At 35.0% G+C, this 18,239-nt stretch overlaps 1 protein-coding gene across 5 annotated transcripts in view; it reads right to left on the reverse strand.

Moving 5' to 3' along the window:
* Positions 1–18,239, reverse strand: part of MRPL13 (mitochondrial ribosomal protein L13) — a 46,764-nt gene that overhangs the window by 19,396 nt on the left and 9,129 nt on the right. For all 5 annotated transcript variants that reach the window (XM_072774353.1, XM_072774356.1, XM_072774355.1 and 2 more), the window contains exons 3-5: positions 13,215–13,308; positions 8,222–8,282; positions 1,302–1,388 (exon numbers count right to left, since the gene is read on the reverse strand). In XM_072774353.1, the coding sequence (XP_072630454.1) occupies positions 1,302–1,388; positions 8,222–8,282; positions 13,215–13,308 (242 nt within the window). The remainder of the gene's footprint in view (positions 1–1,301; positions 1,389–8,221; positions 8,283–13,214; positions 13,309–18,239) is intronic.

The raw sequence follows: 18,239 nt of genomic DNA on the forward strand, positions 1-18,239 counted from the left end.
ACACAGAGAGAGAGAGAGAGGCAGAGACACAGGCAGAGGGAGAAGCAGGCTCCATGCAAGGAGCCTGATGTGGGACTCGATCCTAGGCTGCCAGGATCACACCCTGGGCTGAAGGCGGTGCTAAACCGCTGAGCCACCCAGGCTGCCCCCATTTTGTACTCTTATCAGCAATCTATGAGTGTCTATTTCCCCACGGCCTGGGTAACAAAATGTGCTAGGAAGTTTTTATTTAATAACAATCCATTTTTGGGAAAATGGGCCCATTAATTTTACAGTCTGAAATTATTCCAGTAATTTGTTGTTGAACTGAACTACTATGTATTACTTAAAACCTCCACATTCAAACCTGACTGCCTTATAACTAAGATTATATATCTATATATAATCATTTTGTGTCTTTAAGAAATTAGTGTCTAAAAAAATGGGACGGTACAATCAGAAATAGAAGTTTTAATATTGTGATTTCATGAAGGTCATTTATTCTTAGATGATGACACTGCTTCCATGCTTGTTACCTCAGAAGTTAAAGTAAATACTGGAAAATTCTACTGATTCATGCAAAGCAAAGGTAATACATTAACCATTTTGATAAAACCATGAATAATTTACTCATGCATTAAGTTAACTAAATAGAGCACACAGTGGCTTAAATGGTTGCTATAACTTGATAATCTGGAATTAATTTCTACATTTTTCCTCTAGTTGGAACTGTAAGGACAACAACAATCACAACCATTGTAATGACAGTAACTGGCACTTACCGTCAGGCCTGTTCTAAGCACTCTACAAATGTTATCTCATTGAACCCCTACCATAATCTCATAAAGTAGGTACCATTATTTCCATTTTACAGATGAGAAAACAGATAATATGTAACCACCCATGGCCATATAGTCAGTAAATGGTGGAGCATGAATTCTAATCCAGATAGTCTGATTCCACAGCCTGGATTTAACCATTTTATTATAGAACCTCTACTATTTTATTATATTATACTAAAGAGAAAGCTGTACTTAAAATAGTTTAACAGTAATAAATAAAAATGTTTATTTTTTCAAGTACTTTTTTAGCTGAATAAATTTTGAGTAAGAACAAGTATTCTAAAGTTAAGGAAAATAATTAGCAACCAAAACTAAGTTATTAATCCATGATTAATATAAGTTTTGCCACTAGTCATATAAAATGTAAATGAAATTCATACTTTTTATAGCTGATGAAATAAGCAATGAATACCCTCAATTTAACAGGGGCTCTGGCCATGTTCCTTGTTGTAGCATCATTACCAATGACCACTGACTTACCTCATCTGGGAAAAGATGCAGTCTCTGCATTAGAGTTCTTCTGTGAAGGTTTTTTGGCAGCATGCCATAAATAGCTAGTTTCACAATCTGAAAAACAGATATATGTAGGACTCAACAAGCAAAATCTGATTTGGGATATTAGAAGGCAAACACATTAGAGACAGTGATGAAAACAAGTGGGCTAAGACTCAACAGAAATGAAAAGAAAGAAATTAGGACCTAAGTAGATACATGGCAGTAACAGCAAAAGAACTGTCATTATTTTGGGCATTACTATTTTCTTTAGTCTCTATTTGGTTTAACCTATTTTTAAAGGAAAAGGACAATAGGAAGAGATTAAAAATAATCTACATATGTGCCAATTTTAGTTAGAATAAAAAGTTCCCTGAGCTTGTATAAAAACTTATGGCTCAAATAATGTCACATCCTGAATAAAGCAGAACCCAGGGAGGCCTTAAATCCTGTTTTCTCCAGGTAGGAGATCAGGAGGTTTCCAATTCAGAAGGTAAGCCTGAACATACAGTTTTGAGACTGACTCAAAGTCACAAATCTCCAACAGTGGTAACAGTGAACATTTACTGAAACTCACTGCATGTACAGTGGTCAGTTGCATTACATTTGTTGTCTTGTTTAATGATGCTGAGTCTCATTTCACAGATGAGGTAACAGATTTAGTGAAGTTAAAGAACTCTCCCAATTTCAAGTATCTAATAAGTGGTGGTGCTGGAATTTAAACCAGGTGGTGCTCTTAGTCCCAGAATAGACATATAGCACATGCAATCACACCTACAATATGTTTCTCTCCATAAGTTCTCAAGAAGACAAAAAGTGCCTTCTCTCTACCATACTCATTCCCAACACGGCAAACTAACCTTGCCGTGATTTACATTCCCCCGCCCCACCCCCCCTTTTTAAAAGATTTTATGACAGACAGAGAGAGAGAGAGATAGAGAGAGAGAGAGAGGGGCAGAGACACAGGCAAAAGAAGCAGGCAGAAGGAGAAGCAGGCTCCATGCAGGGAGCCCGACATGGAACTTGATCCCTGGTCTCCAGGACCATGCCCCGGGCTGGAGGCAGCGCTACACGTCTGAGACACCCAACTGCCCTACTTTTCCCTTTCTAAGATTATCCTCTTTGTTGGTCTGAATGTGATTTGGTGTATCCTTTGTCAAGAGAAGTTCACACTGTGTCACTCTGTGTTCCACAATCTCCTGGGGGCCTGCTGGTATATAGTATATACAAATACACTTCAAGGTCTTCATAAAACTGCTGATAGGGACATTTGGAGAATTGTATCAATTTTTACCATCTGAACTCATAATCCAAGAATATAATTTGACCTATATTAAAGTTAAACCCATCAAAACTATACATGTTAGAACAGTGTTGCACTATAAGAGGATTTCCTATTCCTTTCATTTTCTCATCAAATCAGACTACAAAACCTTACTACATACAAAGGCTAATGGCATCGCATACGTATTTTTCCAGTTTAGTGCTGTTAATACTCTATGTTCTGGAGATTTTAATAGAGATTTCTATTGTTAAAAGCAATTAAAAATTCAGTTAGTCACACAAGCCACATTTCAAGTGACCAATTGCCACATATGGCTAGTCGCTATCATATTTGATAGTGCAGACAAAGAATACTTCCATCATGACAGAAATTTCTATTGGACAGCACTGATCTAGATATTAGTCTTTAAAATTTTTAATTCTTAAAAATCTTAAGCAGAAACTGACAGTGTTAAGATTATTGAGCATCTTTTCTGGATAAGCTAGTCATTATATCCTCTGAATATCATAATAGCAATTTTATTGTTGTGGTAGGGTTATATGACATTTAGGGTTCATGTCCCTATAAAAATGTAGTTGTAGTCACTTGAATTAACAAGTTGGTTTTTTAAAACTTGCCCTGTTAAAAAATGCAAACCTAACAGTCAAATTAGAGGAAGCTAGAAAGTATAGAAAGGTTATAAGCTGACAGAGGAGAGAAAAAGGCAGACATACAAACAACATATACCCCAAGTAATAGAACATGTGCAGCCAAGTAATCACAGCAGTATAGACTTAAGCATAAGTTCTAAGCATTTCAGAAAGTTAGAAAGACAGAATAAAGCGAGGCTAATAAATATTAAAGAACTTCTGCATCTGTAAACCAGGGCACATGCCATTTGTTTCACACAAAATAACTGTATTGTAAGCTATGGAGGTAGAGAAAAGACAGGAAAGGAACTATGTTAGAAAAAAAAAAAGCATGAATAGGTGGGGCATCTGGTTGGCTGGATCAGAAGTGTATGTAACTCTTGATCCTGGGGTTCTGAATTCAGGCCCCACACTGGGTGTAGAGATTATTTAAACAAAGAAAAACTTAAAAATAAAAGAAAAAATATAAGCACAAGAAACTCTTAAAGTATATGATAGAGGAATAAGGAAAGGCTGAATCAACATATTTATCTGAGTTTACTAATAATGATCTGTGTAATTATAAAAAATATTTTGAAATGTTGAATTACCTACTAAGAACTATTAAAATGTATTAATGTATTTTACAAAGAATATTCCAGGACTATACTAATAATCAGAAGGATGCACTATGAAACAAATTCTCTTGTAAGCCCATCCATACACCAAGTTCTGATTAGCAAATTATGTCTGCTGGCAGAGGACCTACTGTTCCAGACAAAAACTTAAGTATTTGATTTGGAAGCAAAGTAACTGACCTCTTCCTTTAATAAGCCATTCCCTTTATCATAAAACAAAGTCAAAATTAAGACTTAAAAAAATTTTAACATTATTTAAATGAGGTAATAATTAAAATGGATTTAACTTTGAACTATTTTCCAGGACTTCATTAAACATTTTGCAATGCATTTTAATATTTATTTATAAAACATAATTTGAAACCATTTCTACAATATTATCTAGTGCCAAATTCTTATTAAAAAGTTGGACTATACTGCCTCCTAGTGGATAGTGAGTATGCCTGAATAACAAATTTAAATTTTAAAAATATTTATCAAATAATAAAACTAGAATGTTATAGCACTTATGGTATATATCATCAGCAGCCCATATAACTCTTTAATACCATTATATGCAATTCATATAAATAGTTAAAATAGGATATTTTATTTGACCTGTAATAGTCTAATGTTTTGAAACAGAACATTAAATATTTCTTAAGCAATCTCTGAGCATATTTTTGTAAAATACCTATAAATGATTAAGAGGTAAAAATAAATAGTAAAGTATGGAACTTCCAAATGTTATATCAGGGCTTACTAGAATAAAATATGTCCCTCTCCCTCACCTCTAAGAAAATTTTAGGCAGTATTGTACCAAATAAATGATTGTATGCTGACAACAGATTTTATTTTTATTCACCACTGTAGCAAAATAAAAAAGAATGTCTTCAGAGCATAACACTTTGTTTACTTATGAATGTATTTAGGTAAAAAGCTAAATAGTTCTAATGGGGAAAATATTCCCTATTCTATGAGTATAGTTCAAAGACTGGGTTATAAAAAATTAAGGAAGGAAAAATAAAGTTGTGAAATGGCAACAGGAGATTTTGTTTTTATCAATATTGAAAGCCAATATTTAGATTAGAAACTTCTGGTACATAACTCAAATGATAAAGAAATAAATATTCCATGTTTTAAAAAATATTTTCTGGGGTGCCTGGGTGGCTCTGTTGTTGGCTGAGCATCTGCCTTCATCTGAGGTCATGATCCCAGGGTCCTGGGATTGAGCTCCACATGGGGCTCCCTGTTCAGTGGGGAGTCTGCTTCTCCCTCTCCTTCTGACCCTCCTCCCTACTTGTGCTCTCTCTCTCTCTTTCACAAATAAAATCTTAAGGAAAAAAAAATATGTATACATACATACATATTTTCTAAAGTATGGAAGCAATTGGAGGCCAGAAGTAGGAGAAAGTAGTACAAAAAAAGTCCTAAGGTTGGCATTTGCCCAGAGGGCAACAGCTTAGTGCAGGGCTTGAATTTCAAAGGACTAGCCTTTTTTGGTCAGGAAGTCGGACTTCCTCATTAACCTAGATTTTCAATAGAAAAGCAATATCCAAGGTATAGGGTGGAGAAATAAAAAAACAAAAATCTTCCTGAGAGGAAACAGAACTATGAGCCTGACTGCACAAGGCCTTAATGCCCCCAAATCACCCTTTTTAAAAATGGGGATCAAAACCAGAAGTCTAGAGTATATAATGAGGTCTTAGGTTGGTATAGTCGTATCCACCTGACAGAAGCAAGCCAATCTTTTTTTTTAAAAAGATTTATTTATTTTAGAGAAGGGGGGAGGCGAGGCAAAGGGAGAGGGAGAGAAAATCTCAAGCAGACTCCCTGATGAGTGGGGGAGGGCTTAATCTCATGACCTGGAGTACATGACCTGAACCTAAAACCAAGAGTCAGACATTTAATCAACTAGGCCACCCAGGCACTCTCTCCTTTTTTTAAAGTGAGTTTCAAGTTTATTACCCTTTTTAAAAAAGCTTTTGTTTATTTATTTGAGAGCACGTGCGAGAGAGAGAGAGAGAGAAAGAGAGTGAGCACTGGGAGGGTGAGAATCTCCAGCAGACTTCTGCTGAGCAGAGCCTGACATGGGGCTCCATCTTACCACCCTGAGATCATGACATGAACAGAAATCAAGAGTCAGGAACTTAACTAAGCCACCCAAGTGCCCCCACTAAGCAAATTTTTATGGAGAAATCCACTTTGAAAGATACAAGTCTCAAAGAGTTCTCAGTGATGAAGTTTCAAGGTATGTAAGCTTATCGAGTATCCTGGGCAGAAACAATATATTGCAGATCCACAAAGACCATAAATACTAGAATCAGATATAAACACTAGGAATTACGTTTACTACACTTAAAAAAATAAGAAAGAACCAAAATATGACAAAGAAACTTAAAACTATCAAAACTGATCAGCAAACTTGAAAAAAAGACAAATAGTAAATCTTCAAGAAAAAATATAATAATGCAAATTAGGAACTCAAAAAAAGTATTGATCAGATGAGACACAGGAAAAAAGAGAACTAAAATATAGACATAAATAAATTATTGACAAGCAGCACAGACAGGGAGACCTAAAATATGAAAGAGAGCTAATGAATCATGCACAATGAAATGAGATAATCTACTGTAAATATAATCAGATTTCCAAAGGGAAAGAACAGATAGAGAATAAAGGGAGTCAATAATATGTAAGAACTGACAAATTTTCAGAACTAAAGATACCAGTCCTCAAGCAAAATAAATAACAAGACTTGAAACAGGAAAGCCAATGCCAAAGGAAAGATCTCAAAAGTATCCAAAAAGAAGACAAAATACTTCAAAGAAACAGAATGTATTATCAACAGCAGTAACAGAAGCTAAAATCTGTTTGACCAATAGCTTCAAACAAGTGAGAGAAAAATGGTTATCCCAGAATTGTAAATACTACATAAGCAAAACTACCTTTCATAAAAGAAGGCAAAAATAAAGACAGTTCCAGACAAAAATAAAAAGTTTACTATTAAGAGAATGTTATGATAGGAATGTCAAAAGAAATATTTTAAGAAGGAAATAATCCTAAAGGAAGGCTGTTATGTGAAAGGATTTAGAAGCAAAGAGAATCATAAAAAAAAAATCAGTAACTGTTAAAAAACAATAACAAGAAGGTTGAATTGGAAGGGGTTTTAAAAATTGTTGAATAGAAAAAGAATCCTAACTGTGATATAGAGTAGGTGTTAAAAATCTTTTAAGGACCTTGATTTGATCTGGAGGAAAGTGAAGGCATTGATTAATCTTAGATTTCTAATAAATAAACTCAACCAATCCAAAAGAAGGCAAGAAAGAGAGGAAAAAATAAAGTAAAATCTAGTTCAATTTAAATTTAAAGTAAAATGATGGATAAGGCAAACATGACCAAAAGAAGGCTGATACAGATTATTAGTATAAAAAAAGTACAGCTTGAGTTAAAAAGCATTATTGGAGCAAAGGGCTAGTACATACCCTGATTAATTCTTAGGAAGACTACAATTCCACACTTAAATTCATCTAACACTAACTCTTCAAACATACAAAGCAAAAACTGATAGGATTACAGAAAAAAAAATACACAGTTGATAGTGTAACATAACTCTTTCAGGTAATCAATAAATCATTTTTTATAAAGTTTTTTTTTTTAAGATTTTATTTCTTTATTCATGAGAGACACAGAAACAGAGAGAGAGGCAGAGACACAGGCAGAGGGAGAAGCAGGCTCCATGCAGGCAGCCTGATGTGGGACTCGATCCCGGGACTCCAGGATCACGCACCGGGCCAAAGGCAGGCACCAAACCGCTGAGCCACCCAGGGATCCTCTTTTATAAAGATTTTATTTATTTATTCATGAGAGACACAGAGAGGCAGAGACACAGGCAGAGGGAGGAAAAGCGGGCTCCATGCAAGGAGCCCGATGTGGGACTCGATCCTAGGAATCCAGGATCAGGCCCTGAGCGAAAGGCAGACGCTCAACCACTGAGCCACCCAGGCATCCTGGTAATCAAATCAAATGAACAAAAGTAAGACTTCATTTGATTGGAACAACATACTTTGCATATTTGATATGATGGATATATAAACAGGCACAGATATAAACACTGCTCTCTCTCCAAGATGTTTTCAGCAAACATCAGCAGGTACCAAGTAATTAAAAAGAAATGCAACAAAACTGTCTGGCTACATGCAAAACAATAAATAGTAATTGGAAAATATATAGATTGAATAATAATGAATTAATACTTATCAAAACTTGTGACACAGTTAAAGCACAGAATTTACAGCCTGTATGTTAGCAACATTAGATGAGAGGCAAGACTGGGAAAACAGTTTCTGAACTAGTCTTTCTACAGATGATAAATAATAAAAAATACAATAAACTTACTGCTACTGGATCCTTCTGGTGAAGTTGAGCAGCTGTTACTTGTTTAAATCCACCTGGGTAGCTGTGAAAAGAAGCGAAGATATTAAAACTGGGAGTAGGCTATGATATTCTTGACTATCATTTTATAAAATGAAAACTATTTTTTATTATAAAATTATTCTTGTCTTGGGAAACTATGCTGTTCGTTAGTGTCTTAAAAATTAAGTAGTAGTCTATGCTATTTGAAATGCTGTTCTAAGTGGTCAACTATCATTATATTGTAAAAGTTCCACATCTGGAAAATTCTTGGCATAACTATCCTTCTATGGAATTTAAAGTTTTCATTCATTCATTCCGGGGGAGTTTACCATGCTTGAATTAAGAAAGAAAAAGCAGTGAGCCAATATGCTTCACATTTCCTGCCAAGTCAAAATGTCTGTATAACTTAGGAGTCATGTTTGGGGAAAATAGCGGTAGGCCACTTTTCTGAAGTTGAGTTCATACTCTGAATAGGGAATGATTCTGTTTCATGTTATCAGTTGGTAAAAGACCACAAAGAGTTATATGCTGGTCCTAAGTAATAAAATATTTCATTGCATTCATACCAAAAAGATATATGAAATGGATAAATAGAGATTAAAAATAACATATATACACATATATACGTGTGTATGTATATATATATTTGGGATGGCATTGGTGGCAGCTTAATAACTTGGATGCCCCAAATCCCAGTCTAGAATCTAGGTTTGCTAGTGGCTGCCAGTATAATATTAGGTAACTTGTTTTACATTTTTATATGAGCTTATTCACATAAGAAAATGATAATATCTGCTCCATCTACCTCTCAAGATTTTTACAAGAGTCAAATGAGAAAATGTTTGTGACAGTGCTTAAGAAATTTAAAACAAGGGCCCCTGGGTAGCTCAGTGGTTGAGTTTCTGCCTTTGGCTCAGGGCGTGATCCTGGGTTCCTGGAATCGAGTCCCGCATTAGGCCCCCCACAGGGAGCCTGCTTCTCCCTCTGCCTATGTCTCTCCCTCTCTCTATCTCTCATGAACAAATAAATAAAATCTTAAAAAAAGATATTTAAAACAAAAACAATCTACAGATGTAAGGTTTCATTAGGCTGAGTAGATAAATAAAGCCTAAATGATTTCTGGTAAAGGGGAAAAGAAAATATAAACTCAGCGTACTCTGTGAGAGAGTTAAAGATTACTTAAATGTGATTCCTTTTATAAGTTTCTTTCGACAAGACTTGAAAACATTTGAAGGAACCACATTTCAGGAATACAATTTAAGAAGGCAGATTTAGAAATTGGCTGAGAAAGAAGGATAATTTTCAATATGATATTCTTATACTTGTTTCAAGGAATTTCAATTTCAGAAAAAGAAATACCTGTCTAGACTTCAATTCCTGGATTCTTTTTCTCCATGGAAAAAAGTACTTTATACCTTCTATGCTAAAGATCACCTTTCTGTTTTTAACACTGGGATGCCAAATTCTAAAGCATAATACCATTTAAATTTTATTTCAAGAGAATCTGGAGATAGAACATAAAATTCTCAGTAGACAAATACTTGAATAATGTGATAAATACTCAGATGATTTTTACTGGTGAAAAAGTAACTATACTTCTTCCTCCAGGGATAGCCTGAATGGAAGAGAAGAAACTTTGTTTTAAATGTTAGTCAAATCTTCTCAATTCAAATCAAATTCAGTAAATACTTACTGAATGCCTTTTGTGCTGGGTGCTGAGGATATATGGGTAAATATAATAGTATCCTGTCCACAGGAGAAATGACTAAGTGAATTCTACTGAGGCATCTAACAGTAGGCTGTATTTCCAACTCATACCAATACATTTTAGATGACTGAACAATTAGAGTTCAAAGTTCAAGATGCACACATACACATCTCACCTGACCTCTAAAATCATGAGAAGTGAATGTCTATGAAATATTTTAAGAAAAGATTTTCTGAGACTGGAAAACAGAAGAAATTACACGGGAAAAGAAGGCAGCTCGGGTGGCTCAGAGGTTTAACACCTGCCTTCAGCCCAGGTCGTGATCCTGGGGTCCTGGGATCAAGTCCCACATCAGGCTCCCTGGAGGGGAGCTTGCTTCTCCCTGTGCCTATGTCTCTGCCTCTCTCCATGTCTCTCATGAATATATAAATAAAATCTTTTTAAAAAATTTAATAAGATTCTGCTACTTTGATGGGCATCTATTGCTTACATTTGCATTATAAGGTATCAAAGCTTTCCTTAGCACTTTCTCTGAACATTTTATCTATTAAGAATATTAATCCACTATTACATACATTAATCCACTATTATATAATACTATTACATATTCTTATACAAGAATATAATCCACTATTACTTACATATATACATTAATCCACTATTACATACTTTTACAGATTTTCTTAATGATGTCCTTTGTTGTATGGCTATTTTACTTTTATATAATTAAAACTCTTTTCCTGTGTCATGGTGAATTCAGTGTACTACCCAGTGATATGGCCTCTAAGGATGGAGGATTCCCATTATACTAGGAAACCATAAGAACATAGCCAGGGGAGTATATTTAGTGAGAAAGACACTGAAGAGAACTTACTGTATCTAGAGTGACCAAGATATAAAGGCGATGGTCAAAGAGAAACCATATAGAGAACTTTTAAGGCACTATAGATGTTTAGCCTAGGGGAAAGACAAATTAATGGGCTCTTTATTGATCCCTGTCTCAAAATTATATGAAGGATGTCCTGTGGAAGAGATATGATTATTTTACACTGTCAAAAAAGGAGAAGTAAGACCAGTATAAAAGCTAGAGAAAAACAGGTTATGATTCAATAGCATAAAGATCTTTCTAGGGCGCCTGAGTGGCTTAGTAAGTTAGGCGTCTGCCTTCAGCTTAGTTCACAATCTCAGTCATAGGATCAAGCCCTACGTTGGACTCCCTGTTCAGCAGGGAGCCTGTTTCCCCCTCTCCCTCTGCTTCTCCCCCTGCTTATGCTCGCCCTGTCAAATAAATAAATAAAATCTTTATGTAAAAAAAAAAAAAGATCTTTCTAAAATATAAGCCATTTCAAAGGTGGAATGAATGGGCTGTCTGTCCTACAAGCCATGAGATGTGTTATTCAACACAGACAGAGAGGCCTGGATCTTGAAAGGTATGTTGTGGGATTTTAGGTATCTTCCAAATTTGGGTTTCCTTAAACATCTCATGTATTTTCAGATATTTAAGATGGTACAGGAAACAGCACTAACATGAGTGATCGGAAAGAGAAAGAAAAAAGTTATACTGACTAAACGATGATAATCTAAACTAGAGAGGTTATGTGAAAAGCTTCTAGGAAAAGCAAATACTGTCAGTAAAAATCGATATTTGGTATAATTCTGTGGGGTTTGATTGAGTAAATTATGTATGTAACATGTGCAAAATTAGTATTAAATGCTATTTTTTGAAACAGCTTTTTTTTTTTTAAAGATTTTATTTATTTATTTATTCATGAGAGACAGAGAGAGAGAGAGAGCAAGAGGCAGAGACACAGGCAGAGGGAGAAGCAGGCTCCACGCAGGGAGCCTGATGTGGGACTCAATCCCAGGATTCCAGGATCACGGCCTGGGCCGAAAGCAGGTGCCCAACCGCTGAGCCACCCAGGGATCCCCTTGAAACAGCTTTTTAAGTAAGATCTATTTTTTTTTTTTTTTTTAAAGGGATGGGCTTGTTAGTTTACTTATCTATTTACTTTTTTTAAAAAAGTAATTTCTACACCCAATGTGGAGCTCAAATTCACAGCCCTGAGATGAAAAGTCATATGCTCTTCCAACTGAGCCAGCCAGGTGCCTCTAATAAGACCAATAGTATATTTAAAGTAATATACTTCCTATCTTCCTTGACAATGGCATTATCTATTTTTTTATTTGAGCATAGTTGACACGATGTTACATTACAGATCTACAACTTAGTGGTTCAACAATTCTGTATGTTATGTTATCCTCACCACAAGTGTTGCTACCATCTGTCACCATAAATTTTTTTTTAAATTTTATTTATTTATTTATGATATTCACACAGAGAGAGAGAGAGAGAGGCAGAGACATAGGCAGAGGGAGAAGCAGGCTCCATGCACTGGGAGCCCGACGTGGGATTCGATCCCGGGTCTCCAGGATCGCGCCCTGGGCCAAAGGCAGGCGCTAAACCGCTGCGCCACCCAGGGATTCCCCCATCTGTCACCATACAATGCTATTATAATACCATTGACTATACTCCCTATGCTGTGTCTTTTAACCCTGTGACTTACTCATTCCATAATTGGAACCCGCTTCACCCATTTTGCCCATCCTTTTTCCTGTCATCCCCCTCTGGCAACCACCAATTTGTTCTCTGTATTTATAGCTCTAATTCTGCTGTTTATTCATTTGTTTTTTAGAGTCTACATGAGTGAAATATGGTATTTGTCTTTCTGTGTCTGAGTCATTTCACTTAACATTATACAAGCTAGGTACATCTATGTTGTTGCAAATAGCAAGACTGAATCCTTTTTTGTGGCTAATATTCCAGTGCATGTGCACAGGTGTACATTATTATCCATTCATCTATCAATGACACATGGGTTGCTTTTTTATCTTACCTATTATAAATAATGCTGCAATAAACATAGGGGTGCATATATCTTTACAAATTTGTGTTTTCGTTTTCTTTGAGTAAATAACTAGTAGTGGAACTACTTACTGGATCATATGGTAGTTCTATTTTTAATTTTTTGAGGAACTTCCACAATGTTTTCCACAGTGGCTGCACCAGTTTACATTCCTACCAACAGTGCATTAAGGTTCCTTTTTCTCAACATTCTCACCAACACTTATTATTTATTGTCTTTTTTATTCTGTCCATGCTGATGGGTGTAAGACGGTATCGCATTGTGGTTTTGATTTGCATTTCTCTGATAGCTAGTAATGTTCAGCATCTTTTCATATGTCTGTTGGGCAATGGCTTTATCTTACCCAGTATGTGAGGAGTATACTTTTTGTTCCCATTTATTTCCAGAAAATGCAATATGTCTTGTGTTCATTATGACAACATGATCCCCACAGTCACCTAGATTTAAAAAGAACAAAAGAAGATTTTATATAAAAGTCATGACTTTAAGATAAAGTGGTCTTGGTTATTTATAAAGCTTTTCAAAGCCTAAACAACACTTTAAAAAATATAAAGCAAGTCATGGTGCAACACCAAAATCCTTCAACAAGATTTTGCTGTTCTGTTCCTCTTTTATATAACACCTAAGTATAGAAAGAGTTGGCCAGACATTTGGAAAATCTTAACACTGGAAGGTAAAAGAAAATATAATAAAGATGCCAATAATAACAATACATCTTTGAAAGGCAAGCTATCGTTATTCCTATTGTCTTTTCCCATTAATAATCACACTTTGCTAAAATGTTTATATTAACATGCCTTTAAATCTAATATAAACTTCCCCTTAAAATAGAAGACAAAATGAAAAAAATACAAATATAGATGTAAAAAGGCATATCTCACCAATAGGCAAATTGAAAACAAATGTAAAACATCACAACTGATTATTCTTCTCAAATTCAGAGAACAATAGAGTACTATGATCTTATGCTTAACTACTAAACCCAAGGCTTTTTCCAACCATATTTAACTAACTACATTTAACCTACCACTCTCAACTATAACATGCATATTTGATAAAATAGATTATCTAAAAATTAAAATATATTAGGTTAATTTTCCAGTGAAAAGTACCCCTAAATTTGGCTGATTATCTAAAAAACAAAAAAACCTAAAACCCTAAAAAGTCAACATGTGGTTTTCACAGGAGAAAAAAAAAATCACATCACAAAATCAAATAATGAGAAACATTTTTTAAATGCCTATTTTAGGGGATCCCTGGGTGGCTCAGCGGTTTAGCGCCTGCCTTTGGCCCGGGGCACGATCCTGGAGTCCCAGGATCGAGTCCCACGTCGGGCTCCCGGCATGGAGCCTGCTTCTCCCTCCTCCTGTGTCTCTGCCTCTCTCTCTCTTTCTATGTCTATCATAAATAAATAAATAAGTCTTTAAAAAAAATAAAAAATAAATGCCTATTTTACTACTAGGGACACTTAAAAAAGATCCTAAAAGCTTATTTTTTTTAAGTGAAAAAATAAGTATAAACAAATACCATATATGACGACTAACGATTATAAGATTCTATGAAGCACTTTGAATTTGAGTGATAGCATTTTCAGAGAGAAGTACATTGTCTATGTGGAATAAGGGTAATGGAAAGAGGATGAAGCAGGTAAGTTTTCTTTACCACAGTGAGAGGGAATCTAGAAATGTAAAGGAGAGAATTAGGAAGCTTGGTGTTCACTGGATGAAAAGATAGTTTGATTATATTTGAAAAATTGACTAAAGTTCCTAAATGTGACCCATGGTGGGCTACTAAGGCAATGGGGTAAATGAACCAGAAAAATAGAGAGGGTGAGAAGAGATCCACGGCATTTCAGAGAATGCTGAAGTTACCTTAATTTTCAACCAGACATTTACAGTTGAAGCAGCTAAGGCCTGCTGAGACTAAGTGATCTGCCAAAGCTCACATGCCATGTTATTTAGCATCCTGTTCAGGCTTTTTGCATGATACTTATGTGAAGGAAAATGGAATCACTATGCTAACTTTACACAAAAGCTGAATTTATTTTTAAAATGTCTCCTAAGCTTTAAATATGCAAAAATCACCTTGAGCTACTCCAAAGCTATACTCTTTAGAGATCAAAAAGGACCTTTCAAAGGACATTAGAAAGAATACCACAGATAGGATGAAAATCATGTTCTTTCATCTCTAAGGTATGAACATCTAATCTGGGAAGGAAATACATAAGAATATGCAAAAGAGACGCTAACATAAATAACTCTAATGCAATGTACTAGGTGTAAATCATAAATTAATAAACAATTCTAAATGAAAAAAAAAACACACATACACACAGGAATGTATACACAGATACTCCAATCTTTTAAAACATTTTTTTCAAGGGTTTTTTTTTTTTTTTTTTTTACTTGAAAGAGAGAGAGAGAACAGAAAGAGAGGGAGAAGCAGGGAGCCCAAGGATCCCAGGACCCTGGGATGACCTGAGAACAAAGCAGATGCTTAACAGACTGAGCTGCTCAGGTAGCCCCCTCCAATTTTTTCTTTGTTCCTTTCACTAGAAATACTCTCCTGATTTATCTCCAGTTACTAAATTTTATTCATAAAATTTAAGTTCCTAGGAGTTACCAATCACATTAAGTATCAAAAAAATTCCTGATGTTCACTTCACTTTAATGTAAATAGGGCTTGTTCTATTATGTCTGGCTCCCATTCAATTTCTTTCTTAAATTTCATGGGAGATACTTTTAGTTCTTATCTTAGAAATCAGAACATTCAACTCTCGGAGCTACTCAGATTCCATACAAGGGAAGATTCAGATGGAGGTATCTTAAGTTTGGTAGGAGTCTCTTTCAAAATTGCTTTATACTCCTTTTCCATTGATCAACTAATTAAGCCACTCACTATTTACTACTTAATAATGCCAGGTACTGTTCTTGATGCTGGAATTACAGCAATGAATTGCAACTAAAATCTTAAACTCTAGTGGAATGAGCTAGACAATAAACAAATAAGCAAATATACAATATGCTGGGAGCTGATAAATACAGAGGGATAAAGAGTAATGCAGTGGAAGTATTACTAATTGGTACAGGTTTTTGTGTTTTGACTTCCCTGGCACAAAGGTCCAAAAGTACAACTGATGTACTGTAAACTCATGCTTAGTTTTATAAGAAACTACCATAATCTCTTCCAGACTGTCTGTACCATTTGACATTCCTACCACCAATGTGTAAGTAATCCAGTTTCTCTGCATTATCATCAGCATTTGTTGTTGCCACTATTTTTTATTTTAGCTATTCTGATAGATGTGCATTGAGATCTCATTGCGTTTTTAATCTGTATTTCCAAAATGGCTAATAATGTTAAATATTTTTATGTGTTTATTTGCCATCTGGTCATGTATTTTGCTCATTTTATAATGTAGGTGTGTGTTTGTTTCTTGTTGGCTCTGTGGTTTTCAAATATTTCCCTTCAGTCTGCAACGTGTCTTCTCATCCGCTTTACAGCACAAATCCTTCTTTAAGTTCTTTGGTTTAGCTCAGTGTTTTGTTTTGTTTTTTTTGTATTTATTTATTCATGAGAGACAGAGTAGAAACACAGGTAGAGGGAGAAGCAAGCTCCCTATGGGGACCCTGATGTGGGACTTGATCCCAGGACTCTGGGATCATGACCTGAGCCAAAGGCAGATGCTCAAACACTGAGCCACCCAGGTGCCCTAGCTCAGTGGTTTTAAAACTGTATCTGATAGAGATGTCAGGTTCTGAGAAGGTGACTCAAAGGAGCAAGGGTCCATCATCTTCTCCCTTCTTCAACCAGTACAGTACTGCCTTTTTTTTTTTTTTTTTTTTTTTTAAGATTTATCTATTTGAGAGAGAGAAAAAGAGAGCATGTGGAGCAGACAGGAGAGCAGATTCCACTGAGTGGAGAGCTGGATGCAGGGCTTGATTTCATGACCCTGAGATAATGACCTAGGTCGAAACAAAAGAGTCAGACCCTTAACCAACTGTGCCACCCTGGTACCCCAACGCAGCACTGTTTTTATAAATCTGTAAAAGATTTGGCTTAAGAAATGTCTGAAAAATAGCTATTTTGATTTACTGATAAATAACAAAATCGGCTTTGGCCATTATGTTTGTTTCCAATCTTGAAATATAAATGTTCAAATGCCTACTTCAATGTTATTTTTGGCATCCCTGAACTTTTGCATAGCCAGTATGACAGATGATCATAGGTTACCATAAAATTGATGGAGTGCAAAGACACTGTGATAGGAATAAGATGTGTTGTTCAAACTTATTGATAATATCTAAATATTCACTTCCAAAGGAGTTAAGTATTCTGGATGTAACCTGGAGCAAAATTCTCCTTCACTGCTTATAATGATATTCTAGGAATGGAAGAATAAATACGTTATTAAGATTTCAAAATTAAAATGATGCAGTAATAATTGACATTTTAAATAAATTGACATTGAACTTGATAGTAAGAGAGAAAATATATTAGCTTGGTAACTAAAAAGATCATCCTAAACTTTTTTTTTCCCTCTCTCTAACAAATCCTTGCAAGATGTAAATAAATAATACAAGGCAGAATGCCAGAAATTCTACTAGATCTAATCTAATCCATTTAACTGTCTGGTGTCCTAGCATTCATAACATTAAGAATCGTGTGCAAGTTTTATTTTGTTTCATCTCATGTAGATTGGGAGTATTTTAGGATAATCTAATAATAACTAGAAAATATGAAAGACAAGTTTCTCACTGCTTCTTTTATTTTTTTTTGTTTTTTTGTTTTTTTCACTGCTTCTTTTAAATGCTCACACAGTCCTCCACTATTTTTTCATCTGTGTGCAGTGAGAAGAGTAAAATCCTCATAAAGAATAAGTCATAATCCAAAAATTGCCATGTGTCCTTTCTTTTCATTTATCAGTGACAAAGAAACAAGCTCAGAAAGCTCTCAGGTCCCAAATTCAGAAGGGCAGCTCTAAAGAAAGGAAGGAACACTTTTCCTAGTACTCCATCATTTCCAGCTTTACCTAGACATTTTCCATAAGAAACAATCTGTAAGTGGAAAGCTGATTTTCTACAACACTTGACAAGTCCACTGGACCAATAAAGTAGTTCAAATATCATATATATCATGTTTGGATACATTATTGGCTTATTTATTTATTTTGTTGGCTAACTTTTATAGCCACTCTTGGATATATGACCATCAATTATTAGTATTATTTTCTGGAAATTGTATGTCAATTTTCAAATAAATGTTTACAGTGATTGTGAGCACATAACATATGCTTAATAAATGCTTACTAAACCAATTAATGTTAAAAATAAACTTACAACAGGACATGTTTGTAAGTTGAAAATTG

This window comes from Canis lupus, chromosome 14 (assembly GCF_048164855.1).
Source record: "Canis lupus baileyi chromosome 14, mCanLup2.hap1, whole genome shotgun sequence".
Lineage (NCBI taxonomy): Eukaryota > Metazoa > Chordata > Mammalia > Carnivora > Canidae > Canis > Canis lupus.